This window comes from Gasterosteus aculeatus, chromosome 7 (assembly GCF_964276395.1).
Source record: "Gasterosteus aculeatus chromosome 7, fGasAcu3.hap1.1, whole genome shotgun sequence".
Lineage (NCBI taxonomy): Eukaryota > Metazoa > Chordata > Actinopteri > Perciformes > Gasterosteidae > Gasterosteus > Gasterosteus aculeatus.
Window position 1 is genome coordinate 23,746,302 of NC_135694.1, and position 18,539 is coordinate 23,764,840.

At 45.7% G+C, this 18,539-nt stretch overlaps 1 protein-coding gene across 5 annotated transcripts in view; it reads left to right on the forward strand.

The window, feature by feature from the left end:
* dclk1a (doublecortin-like kinase 1a) overlaps nucleotides 1–18,539 on the forward strand; it is a 43,415-nt gene that overhangs the window by 18,807 nt on the left and 6,069 nt on the right. For all 5 annotated transcript variants that reach the window (XM_040182004.2, XM_040182007.2, XM_040182006.2 and 2 more), the window contains exons 6-9: nucleotides 4,465–4,559; nucleotides 11,554–11,635; nucleotides 17,715–17,887; nucleotides 18,371–18,490. In XM_040182004.2, the coding sequence (XP_040037938.2) occupies nucleotides 4,465–4,559; nucleotides 11,554–11,635; nucleotides 17,715–17,887; nucleotides 18,371–18,490 (470 nt within the window). The remainder of the gene's footprint in view (nucleotides 1–4,464; nucleotides 4,560–11,553; nucleotides 11,636–17,714; nucleotides 17,888–18,370; nucleotides 18,491–18,539) is intronic.

Sequence of the window (18,539 nt, forward strand, 5' to 3'; positions counted from 1 at the left end):
TTTGGGGTAAAGGTTATGACAATGACTCATACGCTGTCTGATCCTGCTGGCTGAAACAAGTCTGGATTGAAGGTGTGTTCTGATGCGTGTGAAAGAGGGAGAACGAGACACCGAGGAGGAAGAAAAAAGGACTCGTCTCGGTTGCCATGGAAACATAGCACAGTAGGAGCATGAAGCTACAGACACAATAGTCTGTGACAGCCATATATGGCGGTGACTTCCTGTGAAGTGGCCAGCGGTGGCTAACGCAGCCGACTGACGCTCGATCCTGTGTAGCTGGTCTGTGAGTCAGAGCGTCCCTACGTTTTGGCTTCTGAGAAACTTCCTCCCCCCCCCCCCCCCCCCCCCGTGCCGCCGCTTCTGCTACTTAACTGTTGTGTATCATCATCCCTTTACGATGTGCAGAGGTCGAGTGGAGCGACGGGAGGAAATGAGAGGTAATTAATTGATCTGCTGTTCGACCCTGTCGGACGTTCTGCTTGATTTTTTTAACCGTCAATATCCACAGACGTCACCACCCCCCTTCCCGTTAGGACAATTTGTCCTCCAATTATGTTAATAGTCAACAATGGCTGATATTGTGTGCTGTATGGCTTATAGATAAGATAAGATAATCCTGCCTTTGTCCCACATTTTTATTTGAGATCATACTTTACGACTTCATTGTGCAATGTATTATCACATAAGACAATTTTATTCTGCCAAAATAAATCAAAGATGTATTCAGTTCATGCAAAGTTATAAACAATTAGAACCTGAATTTTTCCAATTTCTTCTCTTCTGAAAATATATGCAAATCAGCACATATTAATGATGACTCGTATGCACATTTAACAATTTGCAAACACCAGTAATAACAACAAATACGCCACCGGGGAATTACTCTTTATTCAATTTAATACTATTGATACCTCTTCCTCTGGAGTGTCTGATATGTTGTGAATCACACTGGGTTTAATGTCTTGTATATAGTTCAGGTATTAACAAGTGTGACAACGACACACAAAAAAAAAGCCTACTTTTAGTGTTTGCAGTTGACTAAATCTGAAGCAAAATTACAATTTCACTCAGTGGTTTCCGAGGTGTCAAAGGAATCTCTTGCGGTCTGATGTTTTTCTCAGGTTTGTGCTTGTGTGTGTGTGTGTGGGCCGGTTGCTGTGTGTCAGCCTGACATTGTCACCACTTGAGCTTCGTTCTGCGATGATCTCACAGCTCCGGCTGAGTGCCTTTACAGACCCGAAATAATGTGAGAAAACAATTTGCGCTCATACTCTCTCTCGCTGTCTCGCCATCTGTTTTGGGCTCTTCTCTGATGCTACATGCCAGCCAAAGTTAACAGAGGAGTGGAGATGGTGTCAGCAAGAATCCCTTCTGATGCTTCAGGGCCTCGCCGTTCCCTCTCCGCCGTGAGACGCTACGTATGGCGCTTCCAGGGCGGACAAAGCGCAAACAAATCCAGAGTACAGAGGATCTGAATTGCAACCCAGTGATACCTGCAGCCTGCGACCCTGTGCGCAGAATAAGCGGTTTGATGATGGATGGATGATACCTGCAGCCTTTACCTCCACTATGAAATGTACAAATGTATTTAAAATAACTACTATAAGTGAATAAGCATAACAAATAACAAAATGATAAAAGGAGACACAGTCTGGTACTGATATTTACAAAAGTAAATGTGCTGATGAAAGATTGTAAAATATAAACAAAAAAGTACTTCCAGTCATCATACATGTACAATATTTGACTGCCTGGTGTATTTCATAGAAACAATTGCTCCAAACATTAGTTAAGAGGATAACTCTCAGATTACATGTGCACATTTTTCACAATAATTTCTAATGTAGAAATTTCTTTGAACAGCACTTAGCGTACATGAACTTCTATTTATTACAAACACAGTGTCAAAAGCCACATGTCTCTGTCATTATTCATGTTCCATTTTTACCACACAGTATTTGTTTGATGTGGTTCTCAAAATACTTGTGAGATAAAACACGTGTGATAAGGAGCACATATGATGATGACAACGACCATTAATTCATCAAGGTTGAAAATCCCAGCTTTTTATTCAGAAAAATAACATGATTTGGTCACTATATCAGCTGCATATAATATATTCCATAAACATTTTGAGGCCGTTCCCACTTCTTTTTTTAAAATTCATTTCCCAAAATGTAGCCTGTATCCCTCGGCACGATGGTCAGCCGGAGCTCCGAGAGGTCTGTTTCCATATTACTTGCTAGTACAGCTTCCTGGAGAAGTGTTATGCAGACGTACCCTGCAGGTGGTAAAGAAGCCAAAAATGGCTGCATCACTTGTCAAAATGGTATACTGTGTACATTATACTGACTGCTGCTGCAAGAAAGCATCCGACCTTAACAGCTGCTCTGTTAAACTTCATCTCATGGCCAGATAATCTGCAGGGGGGGGGACCCTTAAATATAGATAATAGATATATGAGGGCATTTATTCTTGATGATGTACTATATTGGAACAATAGAGCTTTCAGAATCCATGACCCAATCCGTCTGCAGCATAAACGACCAACAAAGTACAGAAGCATTTTCACATTTTCTGGTGATACAAATCTCAACGCAATTCTGTGCTCTGGTGGTAGAAAATCCATCATATGCTTACGTTTCACTCTCCCTCCCTCCCTCCCGTTCTCTCTCTCTCTCTCTCTCCGTCTCCCCCCCTCCCTCCGGTTTTCACTCCCGGTCCCCGGTGCGCGTCAGAGTTTGCGCAAGCAGCCTTTCCTCCTCGCCGCCGCCGCGCGTTCCGCTCTGCTCCGTGTTTCCCATCCAGCGCGCTTCACAATCACACTCGGGACGAAGAGCACACGGAGGTGCTGTTCTTTTTCCTTTTTTTTGTTCGTGTCCCCCCCCTCACACCCTTCTCCTCCCGTTGGACTATCACTGTGTTTTTCATCATGCTGGAAGAGGAAGGTAGGAACCCCCCAAAAACACCGATTCTACCCATCGCCTTTAAACGGCGCCGCGACGGCGTGAACTTCACGTGTTCCTTCTCGGATCACACGCAGATGTGTGTTGGTCCACAGCGGTGTGACTCTGAATATCATTGACTGTAGTAGCTTAGTCCCAGATGTCTTATTCAACCGTTGACGCTCCCCGTAAGTGTGGGTCCGTGTGCGTAACGCCGATGATGCATTTCATCAATGAAGATGTCCAGGAATCTATTCCATTTATCATGGCCTCGTTTTGTGAGAATATGGAAAGCCTCCTAATGCGTTGGCAGCCGGTGCTATTATGTGCTATACCTCTCTGTTGTGGGCTTTATCTCTTTGTGTTGAATAATTCAGAAAGTTCTTTGATCTCTGCAGGGAATAAACGCTACACAGTGCATGTTGGACCACTTACTGCCCCCCCACACAGTTTTCCATTCTCTGCTGCATCAAGAAAGATGGTCTCTGAAAGGGTTATGAGGTGGGGATTGCAAATTAAATCGTGTTTTTGGCAGTAATTGATGAGAATATTACCAAAAAGGAAAATCAAGAAATGTGGTGTTTGTATTGTCTTATATTACCATTTATTTTCAGGTAATACGACGGAGAAGTTGCGTTATTTGATTTTATGAAGTTACTTAAAATGCCTACAAATCATGAATTTAACCTATTGTGAAGGAAATCATTCAGACTATTAAAGCTGGTTTTCAGAGCTCTGTAAGAATATTGTGCTTCTCCCCAAACACACACAAATATATATATATATATATAAATGACATGAATTGCATAATTGCAAAATTCAGTTTGTATTATCCAATCACTGCACTTTCCTAAACCCATGTGTCTGCTTGACAACCTTGACTTGAGATAAGGACAAAAGACAATAATCCAGGTTTTTAGTAAGGCTCCCTGTGTGCAAGCTAATGAGGATTTTAGGCTTTAGAAAAAAAATAAACTGTAATTTGCACGACTGCACACAGGACTCTGGTGCAGCGTTGATTAACCTCATGTTCCTGTTTAATGAGGTGATGCCGCTGGCTTGTTGTGCTGTGCTGCAGCTGGAGAAATTGTATCCCGCTGAGGTCAGAAGTGCGAAAACGAGGACAGCCCAGTGTTGTGTGTTGACTTCCAGCAAAGCACTTGAAGCCCGGTCCTGGCCGCAGTTATTCAGAGCACATCTGTTTTTAAAGGTTCAGGTTTAAGTGGCTTGTTCCGGGCAGATTTGAAGCAACAGGAATTGCACTGGCTGTATTATTTAAAAAAAAAGAGCACTGTGGACTTCCGTGCTCTTTTCTCCCTAACTCCCCCTCTTCCACCTCATCCATGTGAATGGAGAGATGCCGAGGGCGGAAGTGTGGGCTGCTGCTGCTGCTGCGCACTCAGAAATAAAGCTTCACCAGACAACGTTATCACATTGAAAGGATACCTCGTTCCGATGTTCCTCGCCCATCTCACGCAACCCCATCGCTCCATTTCCTCTCTCGTCTTCTCCTCTCCAGTGAACGGGGCGCCGGCCAGTCAGCTGTCCACTCCCCATTCGGGAAAGTCTCCCAGCCCCTCTCCAACCAGCCCAGGGAGCCTGAGCCGACGTCAGGTAAGACGAGAATACGCCCACATTGACACTCAAACCGTCGGCCACAGCGTTTAGTGACAAGCCGCCTGTAACACGTTGCCTCTATGTTCTCAGGAAAAGGAAATGTCCCTGACTGAGCATAGGCCGACCTCGTCTTAAGAGTCGCTAGAAATACGAAGAAAATCCACAACATCCCAACATCTTAAGTGTCTCAGACAGGGGGTCGGGTGCTAACCTTTGACCTCACACAGTGGTGCGCTGGGACTCCATGAATGGCAGGCCCATGTTAGGATTCTCTAATGTTACAACTCTTATCCAGTGTTAGTAGATTTTAAAGGGCAATTCCTCATTCCACGTAATATGTTTCCCGTTTATGCCGACCGGTAGATCTCTGTTACTTGTGGAAAGCTGTTGGCCTTTGGTAGCTAAACAATGAAGGCTTTTAGAGGTCTGTCAGTCAGTAAATTGTGCAATATCTGATCTAAAACTTTGACTGATGGGTCGCACTTTGTGTCTGTTTTTAATCTGAGAGACTAAAAAAGGCCCAGCCAGTAATAACTACTGATCATGAATTTTATTTTATTTTTCATTCATTTATGTAAAAATGTAGAAACCGGTTCATACTAGTAAATTGGATCTCTTTACAATGTGTTTGCTGTAGCTAACGCTATGTACGCTGTAAAGCTGGTAGTCACTATGGAGAGAATACTGCTGTGTTGAGAAGGAGCATGCAACTCAAATGGAGAAAATACTTGAATTCCACAGTCGAATGTTGCACGGTGTTTGTGTGTTTGCGTGCGTTCGAGATCAAAGTATTTGTGAACCCAGTCCTTCACAGTAACGATGGTGAGCTTTTAATATCAACCTCAAATCCTAATCAGTCCCTGCTTTCTGTCAGCAGCTCTTTAATTTGCAGGAACTTTAAGTCCGCTGCTGATTAAGTTCCCTTTCCCTCTTCACACACACACACACACACACACACACTCTTGCACGCTCGGTTCACCTCACCCTCTTAAATTAACTTAGAGACAAAGCAGTGTATGTAAACCTGTCGCGTACACATATGGGCTTCAGCATGCGAGTGGTTTCTCAACCATACTGACACTTTACATTATGATTTTTTTTTTTTTTTTAGAAAAGGGAAAGTCAAGGATTCTTTTTTGATTAAATAACTTTTTGATAGCACACAGAATGTCATAGTGGTATGTGAATTATTTCTGCTCGTATATGAGCGTGTGTAGGCTAAAATCAGCATAGCATGAATAATTCATCTCTTGAGCTCAGTCGCGTCTGTCTCGTGCTACATTTGCCAGGCAGAATTAATGAATGGTGGAGAGTTTCTGCCCATCGGTGCTGAGGTTACATTGATGTGATATGAAGGTCAGCCGGGGACAGATCAGGGACACATCAGATTTGGGTTGTAGCTACTGAGAACAGAACAGGGTGCACTGCAGCGCCTACAGTCTCCTGTATAATATAAGTGGGTCACCATAGATCTCATTGTGGAAAGGGAGACAAAAGTTGGCAAAGTGCAAACATTTCTACTTTTTACAGTACCGACTTTGTCTTACTCTGTTGTTTCCTTTAATTTTGGGTTAGAGATTGAAGGAGGCCTATCAGATGTAATGAGAAAAAGGAATGAAAATATCCCCCCCATCCTCTCCAGATTGAAGCCCGCCACGTGCCCTTTTGCTTTAGTGCACTTTAGCCATCACAAACTAGCGATGCACCGCGATCCTGACCTCTATTTTTGTAGTTTCACAAGTCTGCGTTTTTCAACAAGAGATTATCTAGGTCTTTGTACTCGCTGATGCTCTGTACTAAGCCTGCAATGGCTTGGCTGGAAGGAAGGAAGGAAGGAAGGAAGGATGACTCGCATCCCATTATCGCTCCTCTCCACTCGCCAGGTATATGGTGAAATTCCCTCTCGCCACTTCTTACTTTTGCCGTTCACACAGTTAGCGATTCATTCTAATTTCTCTTTCACGCCATCTGTCACCGTCTATCACTTTCTCCCCCAGCCACCCGTCTTTGCGACCCCCCCCTGTCATTTCCCCATAGGAAAGGGTTTTGACTTCACGGGAAAAAATAGTATTGCATTATTTCTCTGGTCTAAGCTTCTTGGGGAAGTGGGCGCCAAGTTTCTGACTATTTGCACGTCACCTTTGTGTAAACCGGCATGAATAATCGCAAATATTGAATACACCTGCCAAAACCCTTTCATTGTTGTGCTTACAATGGCAAGGAAGTACTTTTCTCACCATAATAACACCTAAAATGCGTTATGAATCGAACTAAACCAGAAATGATCGTTTTCCTTCAAATTAAACTTGAGTTTTTAACATCTGGCTTCTCCAAAGAACATCTGGTGCTTATATTTATAATATATTGTTAAATATCATCCTAATAGGTATTAAAAGCTACCGTGAATCCCTTTCCCAGGCAGCAACAAAACCCTTGGTGACCCACTATGAGAATAGCATTATAGTTCACCTCGCTGGGCCCTGCCTTTAACCACTTAGAAGCACTTTGCTGGCTGATGTGGAATGCTCGCACAGCTCAGATCATCCTAACCTATTTCCCAAGGCAGAATACACAGACATTGCGTGAACTGCGATTTTTCTGTTTCCCATCGAAGCACACGGCTTCAGAATCAAGTAAACGCTCATGTATGCTTCAGAAAAAAGTAAATGAAATCCCCTTTAGTGCACACACAGTGGATAACAGCTTGCACATTAACATGTTACGCGTTTTATGGGTTTTTCATGCGAGCCGTTAGGACAACAGAAGCATAACAGGATGGTCCAGATTCATGATTCGCGATCCATCCTCTGCTTCTGCTTTGCTTCGTAGGTTCCTTTCAGGGCCACTTTTCTCATCACCTGGTTATTGCTTTGCAGTCGTATTTAATTTCAAACCTCCAGACACAGACTCAGCATTTTCTTTACTGTCCATGTCCGTTCTTCCACGTACGGATAAATCGTATGATCTGCCCAAGTCATATTTCTTTTTCGCACCTAATGGGGACAACAGACAGGGAAACAAATCATAGAAAAACAGACAGTACTCCGAGCACAGCGACCGACAGATTGAAGGCAGGACAAACAGAAGGTCTGTGATGCCAATACAGCAGCTGTGATTTAGTCAGGTATCTGTTTGTGTGAGCGTTTGAGAGAAAGAAAGTGATAATTGTCAACCGTAGTATGTCACTTGCATCCTCCTCTCACCGTTGACTCATTCACTTCCATAATCCTTTGAATTGCATGCTCCATCTCTCATTAGCGTCCATATTTTTTTTGTTGGGTGATTCATAATTAAATTCTGTGTGAACATGCGGGTGTCTGTGAGCGTGTTGCGGTTTGTGTGCGTGTGTGTCTGCGTGTGTGTGTGTGTGACAGACAGAGATAGAGATAGCCGACTGAAGGGTTGTTTTTAAAAAGTCGTGTATTATTGTCTCATGTGAGTGTGTTGTTACTTATATTTGTTTGTTGATTTGGTTAATTATATCTCTCATTTTCTGTCATGTTGATGTCATTAGAACTCTTGTCCAATTTTTGTTCTTATTGTATAACCGCCAAAAGGACTGGCTGCAGCACATGAGGAAACTGGAGGATTTTGCAATTGCTGCAATTTTATAGCTTAAACATTATATCTTCCATATTTTATTCATTTCAATTCACTCGCACAAAAGATTGAAATACCAGTTTAAATACCTTTTAGTCTGCAACATTTTCTGCTGCTTTTTGCAGAAATACTTTTTTGTTCTGATTGTCTTTGTGCTCTATCAGGCAAATTATATTCTATAACCTGGTCCATCACTTACATATTGGGAGTTTGTCATGTAAGGCCGCCAGCTCTTCTTGGCTCATTTGTTTCTGTTTGTACCTCATTTTTCTTTTAATGTATTAATTTCCATTTGTTGATGTCATCATTAAATTTATTGTCATTTCATTTTCATGTTGTGTTTTTATTCTGATGCTCCCACTGTGTGTTGATTAACCCTATCATCATGTTCATCATATGCAAAAACAGAGAGCAATTCCAGTAGGTGTCAAATGATTATGATAAAGCTGTTCGGTTCTCTTTTGGTAAACTTGTGTCTGTGTGCAGCACAGCAGAGGAAAAAGTACACAACACAAACTCATTGCGAGTGGAGCATTCATCTCCCCCGTCTATTCAGTTCTTCTCCTTTTTTTATTCCCCGTAAAGCATTTAATCTTGTTCCTGGGATTCCGCAGGATTGCGGCCCATAAGGATTGTGATTAGGAAACCTCCCTGGGTCCAACTGGCAGAGCAGAAAGACTGAGTCCCCTGACACTGTTGATCTCTTCAGATGAGAGTCAAATTGATTATGTTTCCTGTCTGTCTAGACACCAAAATAAGAGCTAAGAAAGATCATCTCCTCTACCTCCTGTGTTCCTTTGAGAGTGGAACATGGGACAAAACAAAGTGCCCTATTTCTATCTCATCATATTCGATGCTTTTCCACTGAAGAAAACAAAAGTAAATCCTGCTTCTAGATATTGAGAGTGAAAATGACAAATGTTTTTTGAGGTTTGGCTCCCTCAGCCTGGGGCACAGAGAGGGAGACAGTTTGGGGATGTGTGTTGCTTGTGAATTCAAACAGGGTCACTGAGGAAGGCTTGCATTGCTCTTTAGTCGTTTCTGTAAATCTGTGGTGCATTTTTTTAATGCGTAATTCTGCTGTTGACTGAGTTCCTTTTAATCATTTCTGCTGTTTAACGTCTGAGATGATCCTCCATATTTAACATTGAATTTGCATTAATGCGCTGATCGCCATTCAGTGGCTGAGTGGCGCCCGTGGCGCTTTGAAGAGCAGTCGTTCCTGTCATGATGTAAAAGGTTTGTCAGTGTGTGTGTGTGTATGTTTTTATTTATGTTTGGTGTGAGTCATAGCCAGAGCAAAAGTGTAGCGATGTCAAGCTAGCAATAGTGTAAGTGGTGCTGTGCAGCGGGGACAAAGCCGGACGGTCGACAATAACAAGACAGTTCCCGTATCAGACTCCATATGTCTTTTCTCCTAGTCTCTTTGTTTCCCCGTGTCTCTCTCTGCCTCACAGTCTCTTCTCACTCTGTCTGTCGCTCCATCTGTCTCATCGTTATTCACACAGGAAAGAGGGACTCAATGTTCGTAGAAGGGCAAACCTACCTCCCAGACAGCAAACAGGAAATGGCCATATATAGGCTTCTGTCTCCTCTCTGCAAGTCTCATAAGCTGCCTCTCCTCTCTCTTCTCTGTGAGCAGTTTCCATAGCAACAGTGTTTTGTTTCCCTCGGTGGCAGGAAAAGAGAGATGGGAGTTCAAAATGAGAAAGCCAGTCGAGGACAGGGCTGGGTGTGGGATAAGGGCACAAGAGGGGCCACTGTACGTGTCAGGATGAGAGAATAAAGGAGCCGATGGCTGATGTTTTGAAAATAAAGCAAAGGAGGGTCATCGAGTTTTAGGAGTATTAAGAGGGGTTTCCTTCTTCCGGTGCCCGAGCAAAAACAACAATACATTAACCCAAACTAGTCCGACTCACCTGTCCACTCACACTGGGTGGCTTTTGGGTCACACTGGTCGAGATGAGCAAACGCGCGGGACGTTACTTGGGTTGAGATATAAGGCAGCTCAGCTTTGTAAATAGTTTTCAGTTCTACGTTGTTATGATGGGTGGCTTTTCCTTCTACCATGACAGCAAATTCTCCAGGCTGCACCGCAGTCTGACGGGAAAGCATAAATATTAGAGGTTGTTTCTAGTTTTCAGCATGCATTCTAACTGAATAAATGCACCGCGCTTTTGTTGCAAAGGGCAGAAACAAGAAAGCAGAAGCACGCTTGCCAGAATAGCAAATGTTTATCATTTGTTCAAGGTTATTATAAGGACAGGCAGCAGCACATATTTCGAGAAAACACTCTTTAGATCTGGTCTCTTCGAAGGACTCAGGGCTGATTGGCGTGCAAATTCTTTGATATAAATTCACAATGGAACAGCATCAGAATAACTACAATTGCACTGAAATGAGAGATGAAAGTAAAATGTATCATTAGACAAACTTCTAATGCACTGCTCTCTAATGCACATGGATTGGCTCATGCTGCACACATTGATAACTCACATTCTGAGAGGAATTATTATGGTGGCCACCTCAATCACTGGCCAGGCCGCATGTGCCAGCTGCACCTGCAGGCTTTATTCAAGCACTGGAAAGCCACCAGACCACATTGGTGTCCTGAGGACTGACTGAAGCCGGAGAAGGAGACGAAGAAAAGCGAGAATCACGTTTAGCTCCCAAATAGATAACGTGGTCCAAATATGGGAACATTTTGGAGAAGAGAAAGATGGTCAGTAGAGAAGTGCATGAAACAGGGAAATTCGAGAGGCGTAAATTCTCATTTACAGTCCCGACTAGACCGTAGCTCCCGCCCTCGGTGCTTCCATGACAACCAGACGGAAGGTTATGAGGTGGAGGGCATTATGAGTTTTTGTCTTTACATAGAGGCAAATGCTGCATCTCCTTTCCCTACACGGACTCCTATTCTCCAGCTATCTCAAAGGCAGTATTCATTCCACTTTATTATTCATCGGAATATTAGTTTTACGCTGTTATTTAAAGGTGGTGAGTAGCAAAAAGAAGGGACAAATAGATAGGAATGACTTAAAGTTCTGTTAATGGAGAAGCGCTTACTGGGATGTGATTGTTTGTCCAACTCGAACACACACACACACATGTTGTTTGATGAATTAGTAACCGGTTTATTTTTAGTCAAGTAAGTCTCTCCTGGCTCTTTTTGTGAGCACAGTGTACACACAGCACAAGGCAGCAGTATACAAATACAAAGACAGACGTAAGGATGTTCTGAGTGGTTCACAGTGTCCTTTTGTCTGTACATGGACATATATAGATTTTTCCGGGATTGTAACAGAAGGGACTGTTTCGTGTGGAGTGGATTATAGACTTCTCTGTAATAGCAAAAAAGGTTTCTTTGACATCCTGCTCTCTGTCTCTGCAGGAGTCACAGGGTTCTTCTGCCTCTTTGTCTTCCACTAAAGTTTCCGGCTCAGCGGAGGAGAGCGATGAAACTGTTACTGAAGGTGAGGAAAATGACGGTAACAAGAACACCCCATCTGGCAAATACCATGAATGTCTGAATCATTCCATTGACCTTTGATGCGTCTCTCTCTCCCATCGCTGCTGTACATCCCGTTCTCATCCCCTCTATTTCTCACTCTTTCCCCTTTTTTTGTTCATTTCTTTGACTCCATAAAACTCTGTGGCAGTACAAACTATGTGTCACGACCGGACGGTGGACGGGAACCCAAATGCACGACTCACACAACGTGGTGCGAAAAAAGAATCAAAGTTTATTAACAAAAGGACAGGGCATGGCCGCTGAAATAAAAATCACTCGTGGGCGAGGAAAAAACCGATCTAGAGACAAAAACTGAAAGCAGGCTCAATTAAGGTGTCGACAAAAAACGAGGCAAGACTGTGGACATACGTAGCGCTGGCACGGTGGCTTGGGACAAGACGAACTGGCACAGGACAGAGGGAGACTCAGACAATATATACACACACATAGGGGAAGTGCACAGGTGGAGACAATCAGGGGAGGGGCGACAATCACACCGACACAAGAGGAAGGGGAAAGTTGCCTGAAACAAGGGGAAGGTTCATTTTCCAAAATAAAACAGGAACTCACGAGACGGACACGAGACAACCTAACTAACATCTTTTTCTGGACATGACAGTACCCCCCCCTTTAGGGACGGCTCCTGACGGACTTTTGCGGTTGTTGAAGTCCCTGATGAGTGCCGGGTCCATGATAAAGCTGGACCGGACCCAGGAACGGTGCTCCGGACCATAGCCCTTCCAGTCCACCAAGTATTGGTGTCCCCTTCCGCGTTTGCGTACGCCCAAGAGTCGCTTCACTGGGTAGACCGGTCCCCCATCAACCATCCGGGGAAGTGGCGGAGTTGCGGCTCCGGGCACCATAGGGCTCTCTCTAACTGGTTTCAGCTTCCCCACGTGAAAAGTAGGGTGCACCCTCAGGGATCTGGGAAGGCGCAGACGAACAGAGACAGGGTTAATTACTCTTGACACGGGAAACGGACCCACAAACCTAGGAGCTAGCTTCCGGGAGGCAACATGGAGTGGCAAGTCCCGTGTGGAGAGCCAGACTTTCTGGCCCGGCTGGTATGTCGGAGCTGGCTGGCGCCTCCGATCAGCGACCTTCTTCATGCGCGCCGCGCTGCGAAGGAGGATGCTGCGGGCAGCTGCCCAGATTCGGCGGCAACGCCGGACCATGGCATGGGCGGAAGGGACGACGACCTCCTTCTCAGTATCTAGAAACAGAGGCGGTTGGTAGCCGAAGGCGCACTGGAAGGGGGTCAGCCCCGTGGCTGCTGTGGGGAGCGTGTTATGGGCGAATTCAACCCAGGTTAGGTGTTTGCTCCAGGATGACGGCTTCTGGGATACCAGGCAACGAAGACTCGTTTCCAATGCTTGGTTAAGGCGCTCAGCCTGTCCATTGGCCTCTGGGTGGTATCCGGACGTGAGACTGACCGTGGCCCCGATCAGTTTGCAGAATTCAGTCCAAAAACGGGATACGAATTGGGGCCCCCGGTCTGACACCACGTCCCTCGGGAACCCATGAATGCGAAAAACGTGGTTGAGCATGGTTTCGGCAGTCTCCTTGGCTGACGGAAGTTTAGGCAGGGCTATGAAATGAACCATCTTTGAGAATCGATCCACCACTGTGAGGACAGTGGTGTTACCTTGAGAGAGCGGGAGACCAGTGACGAAGTCCAGCGAAATCTCAGCCCAGGGTCGACTGGGCACCGGGAGTGGTTGCAGCAGCCCTGTGCGTGCCTGGGAGGAGGTCTTGTTCCTAGCACAGACGGGGCACGCACCAACATACTCCCGGACCTCGCGTTCCATGGCGGGCCACCAGAACCTTTGTCTGATGGCATATATGGTTCTCCTGATCCCTGGATGGCAGGTGAGCTTTGAGGTGTGAGCCCAATGAATCACCTGTGGGCGCATAGTTGCCGGAACAAACAGGCGATTAACTGGACAACCACTAGGTGTAGGGTTCTCACCATTAGACCGCTTCACCTCTGATTCTATCTGCCATGTTACCGCTCCTACCACACGGTGCGGTGGCAGCATTGGTTCTGGTTTCTTGGCAGTGGGCTCGGGGTTGAACAGACGAGACAGGGCGTCCGGCTTGGTGTTCTGGGACCCCGGCCTGTAGGATAAAACAAAGTTAAAGCGGTTAAAGAACAGAGTCCATCTGGCTTGGCGAGAGTTCAAACGCTTAGCCTTGCGGATGTACTCAAGATTTTTATGGTCAGTCCAGACAATAAACGGGTGTTGGGCCCCCTCCAGCCAATGTCTCCACTCCTCTAATGCCAGCTTTACCGCGAGCAACTCACGATTACCAACATCGTAATTCCGCTCCGCCGGTGAAAGTTTTCTGGACAGGAAGGCGCATGGATGTAGTTTGTGGTCTTCTGTCGATCGTTGAGATAGGACCGCCCCCACACCGTCGTTGGAGGCATCCACCTCCACCACAAACTGTCGGCTGGGATCTGGAACCGTGAGGATGGGGGCCGTGGTGAACATCTCCTTGAGTCGGGTGAAAGCCACCTCTGCTTGGGGAGACCATAGAAACGGGGCTTGGGGAGAGGTGAGAACATGGAGAGGAGATGCTATGGCGCTGAAGTTTCTGATAAACCGTCTGTAAAAGTTCGCAAAACCCAGGAATTGCTGAACCTTCTTACGGTTATCAGGTGTAGGCCACTGGGCCACAGCGCTGACTTTAGCCGGATCCATTTGTATCTTTCCAGGGGCTATGACAAAGCCCAGGAAGGACACAACGTTGGCATGGAATTCACTCTTTTCTGCTTTGACATAAAGATGGTTCTCCAGCAGACGCTGGAGAACCTGCCGAACATGGCGAACATGAGTGTCTCGGTCAGGGGAGAAAATCAAAATGTCATCTAAGTAGACAAATACAAACTGATTAAGGAACTCCCTAAGAACATCGTTTATCAACGCCTGAAATACGGCCGGGGCATTGGTCAGGCCAAATGGCATCACGAGGTATTCGTAATGGCCCGAGGGGGTGTTAAAGCCGGTCTTCCACTCATCGCCCTCTCTAATACGGACGAGATGATAAGCATTGCGCAAGTCTAGTTTGGTGAAGATTCTGGCTTGTTGCAACTGTTCAAAGGCCGATGACATGAGGGGCAGGGGGTATCGATTCTTGATAGTAATGTCATTTAATGGTCCATAGTCAATGCAGGGTCTCAGGGAACCATCCTTCTTCCCCACAAAAAAGAATCCTGCTCCGGCTGGAGACGAAGAGGGACGTATGAGTCCTGCTTTTAATGAAGCCTCGATGTATTCAGTCATGGCTACTTTCTCAGGGCCGGAGATGGAATAAAGTCTCCCCTTCGGAATGGGCGCACCCGGGATAAGGTCAATGGGACAGTCATAAGGACGATGGGGTGGTAGGGAAGTGGCCTTACTCTTGCTGAACACCTCCTCAAGATCGTGATAACAACTGGGAACGGAGGTCACATCACGCAAGTTGTGTGTGTGGGTCGGAGCTGAAGCCGATACAAGGTCCCCAATGACTCCAATCTCCACTTCTTGGCCAGGAACCCTGTCTAGCCCCCCCCGCTTCCCTCCCCAGCTTATGATCCTCCCAGAGCACCAGTCAATGTGGGGGTTGTGTTTTTTGAGCCAGGGGAACCCCAAAATCAGGGGGTGTTGGGCCGAGTGGAACAGATGAAACGTCACTAGTTCGTGGTGGTCCCCGATGCGTATAGCCACAGGTTCAGTCACATGTGTTACATTAAAAATAAAGCTGCCATCCAAGGCGCTGGCTTTCAACGGCTGGTTCAAGGGAGCTGACCTAACTCCCATTTGGTTGGCAAAACCCCAGTCCATGAGGCTTTCATCAGCCCCAGAGTCAACCAGTACTCCCATTGAAACTGTGGTGTCATGGTGGCTTACCTGGATCTTCATCAGGGAGCGGGAGGAACTGCCCGATGAGGCGAAGCGGTTCGACAGGGGACTCTTCTTCCCCTGGTGGGTTGTCCTCCTCGCCGGACACCCTACCACTAGATGTCCTTGTTCCCCGCAGTAGAAACACCTGCCTTCCTGCAGGCGGCGTCGTCGTTCTTCAGCGGACAAACGAGCCTGTCCCAGCTGCATGGGCTCCTCTGGATCACGCGAAGAGACAGCTCTCCACTGGACCGGCGACGGTAGGGGGGAAACGACCCTTGAGTTTGTTGAAGGGAGACCTCGGTCCTGCATTCGTGTCTTCAAACGATGGTCTGTCCTAACAGCCAATGCGATGACTGCGTCGAGGTCCTCAGGCAAATCAAGGGGAACTAACAGGTCTTGGATGGGATCCGAGAGTCCTGAGATGAATGCATCATACAATGCCGTGGCATTCCATCCGCTATCTGCTGCTAGTGTGCGGAAGCGGATGGCATAGTCTGAGACAGAGTCCATACCTTGGCGGATAGTGTTCAGCTCCCGGGCTGTCTCTCTGCCGGATGTCGTGGGGTCAAACACTCTCCTCAATGTCTCGGTGAACCGAGCGAGTGATTGGCAGCTTGGTGAAGCTCTGGACCATTCCGTGGTTGCCCATACTTTCGCTCTCCCCGTGAGATGGGAAATCATAAACGCCACCTTGGACCTTTCTGTGGGGAAGGCTGAGGGCAATTGTTCATAGTGCATTTCACAGTTAACTATGAAGGACTTGCATTCCCTAGACTCACCGGAGAACTTCTCGGGTGGGGCAAGGCGAATTGCCTGACTGTGGGGAGCTGGAGCTGGTGGTGCGTCGGCGGCCGCCAGCACGGGCGAGGCTGATGGTGCTTGGTTCAGATGGGTGAGCATCTGATGAATCTGGTTAGATAGGAGATTCACCTGGGTCGTCATGGCGGCCTTGAAGTCCTCCTGCCCGCTTGCCAGCCCTTCCACTCCATGTTGCAGGGCGGACAATTGATCCTCCTGCTGCTTAAGGCGGATACCTTGAGCGCCAATGGCTGCCTTTAGGTTATCCGAGTCTGCTGGGTTCATGCTGGCCAGTTCGTTCTGTCACGACCGGACGGTGGACGGGAACCCAAATGCACGACTCACACAACGTGGTGCGAAAAAAGAATCAAAGTTTATTAACAAAAGGACAGGGCATGGCCGCTGAAATAAAAATCACTCGTGGGCGAGGAAAAAACCGATCTAGAGACAAAAACTGAAAGCAGGCTCAATTAAGGTGTCGACAAAAAACGAGGCAAGACTGTGGACATACGTAGCGCTGGCACGGTGGCTTGGGACAAGACGAACTGGCACAGGACAGAGGGAGACTCAGACAATATATACACACACATAGGGGAAGTGCACAGGTGGAGACAATCAGGGGAGGGGCGACAATCACACCGACACAAGAGGAAGGGGAAAGTTGCCTGAAACAAGGGGAAGGTTCATTTTCCAAAATAAAACAGGAACTCACGAGACGGACACGAGACAACCTAACTAACATCTTTTTCTGGACATGACACTATGATGTGCTGGTAAATAGTGTAAAGGTTATAAAGACAACTGTATTAATTTATGTTGAGTCACAGACCTCTAACAGTCTTCAGTTTTCATCTTTAGATTTTATTTACATATAGAGGATCTTCTTAAATGTTAGGAACCAATTAATTAATGTATATTTACTAGTTAGTTTGCCATTTAAAGAGCTTTCTGCAGGGCATAATATGACAAAATGTTGGATATAGAGGCCTCATTGGTTTTGAAATTAATTTAGAACAATAAAATTCATAGTCAAAATGATTCATAACCATTCTATTTATTTTTTATGTTCTACACATTTTCAAGTACCTGTTAATTTGTATTTTCCATTTACCTTTTCTTTCCATTTATCAATCTATTAATATCAATAAAAATCTTAATCATTAATTGGGTGTTCATACCCTGCAAATACGTTTGCTAAGGTGCCTTGTTAAATATGAATGATTTCCTTGTCATTAGCAGAATACGCTTCAGCTCTGCCCAATTACCTGTGTGTGTAAAATGAGTCTTTATCTGCCAGAGAAAAAGTGTAAACGTGGGTCCCTCAGCCCCTCTAAACCTCGTTCTCCCTCCTTGTAGCTGAAGTTCTAGTCGATGAGGTTCCTGCCGTGCCGTCCTACATATCAGATCGCTACAAGGTCGGACGCACATTAGGCGACGGGAACTTTGCAGTCGTCCGAGAATGTGTGGAGCACACCACGGGACGGGAGTACGCTCTGAAGATCATCAACAAGGGAAGATGCAGAGGCAAGGTAAAGTATGACTCCAAAGGCACTAAAGCACTCTGCAAAGCTTCCCCACCTTATTAGGAACACTGTTGCCTGCTTAAATGTTACGCATGCAGACAAAAAAGCTTACTTCTATTCAAAACTGGTGTAATATATGTAGAGAAGTAACTCTTTTGAAGCTGAGCAGATGAGATTTGAAGATTTTTTAAAGTTTTTAAAAAAAGTATTAAAGTAAAAAAACGAAAGGAAGAAGAACAAAACTATCAAACAAACAACAGTTTGCGGTTCATCGGTGCACCTGCATCATTTTTATGCAGGATTCATTAAACAGGAGCTAAAATAAAAAGTAGTTTATCTGTTTCACTTAAAAAATAATTACAATTGTCTGAAAATCCTGTTGTCACTGACCTCCAGCACTTCTTGTGGCGGTTCATCACACCCACCGAGTTCCCGTTTTTAACAAGTTTGATTCACTTGGCTAAGATCTATTTCAATTCTTATTTCCAGGAGCACATGATCCAGAACGAGGTGGCCATCCTCCGGAGGGTCAAGCATCCAAACATTGTTCTGCTCATCGAGGAAGTGGACACTTACAGCGAACTCTACCTGGTCATGGAGCTGGTCAAGGTGTGTGTCCATGCATGTATATAATACTTACATGATTTCTTTTATTGCT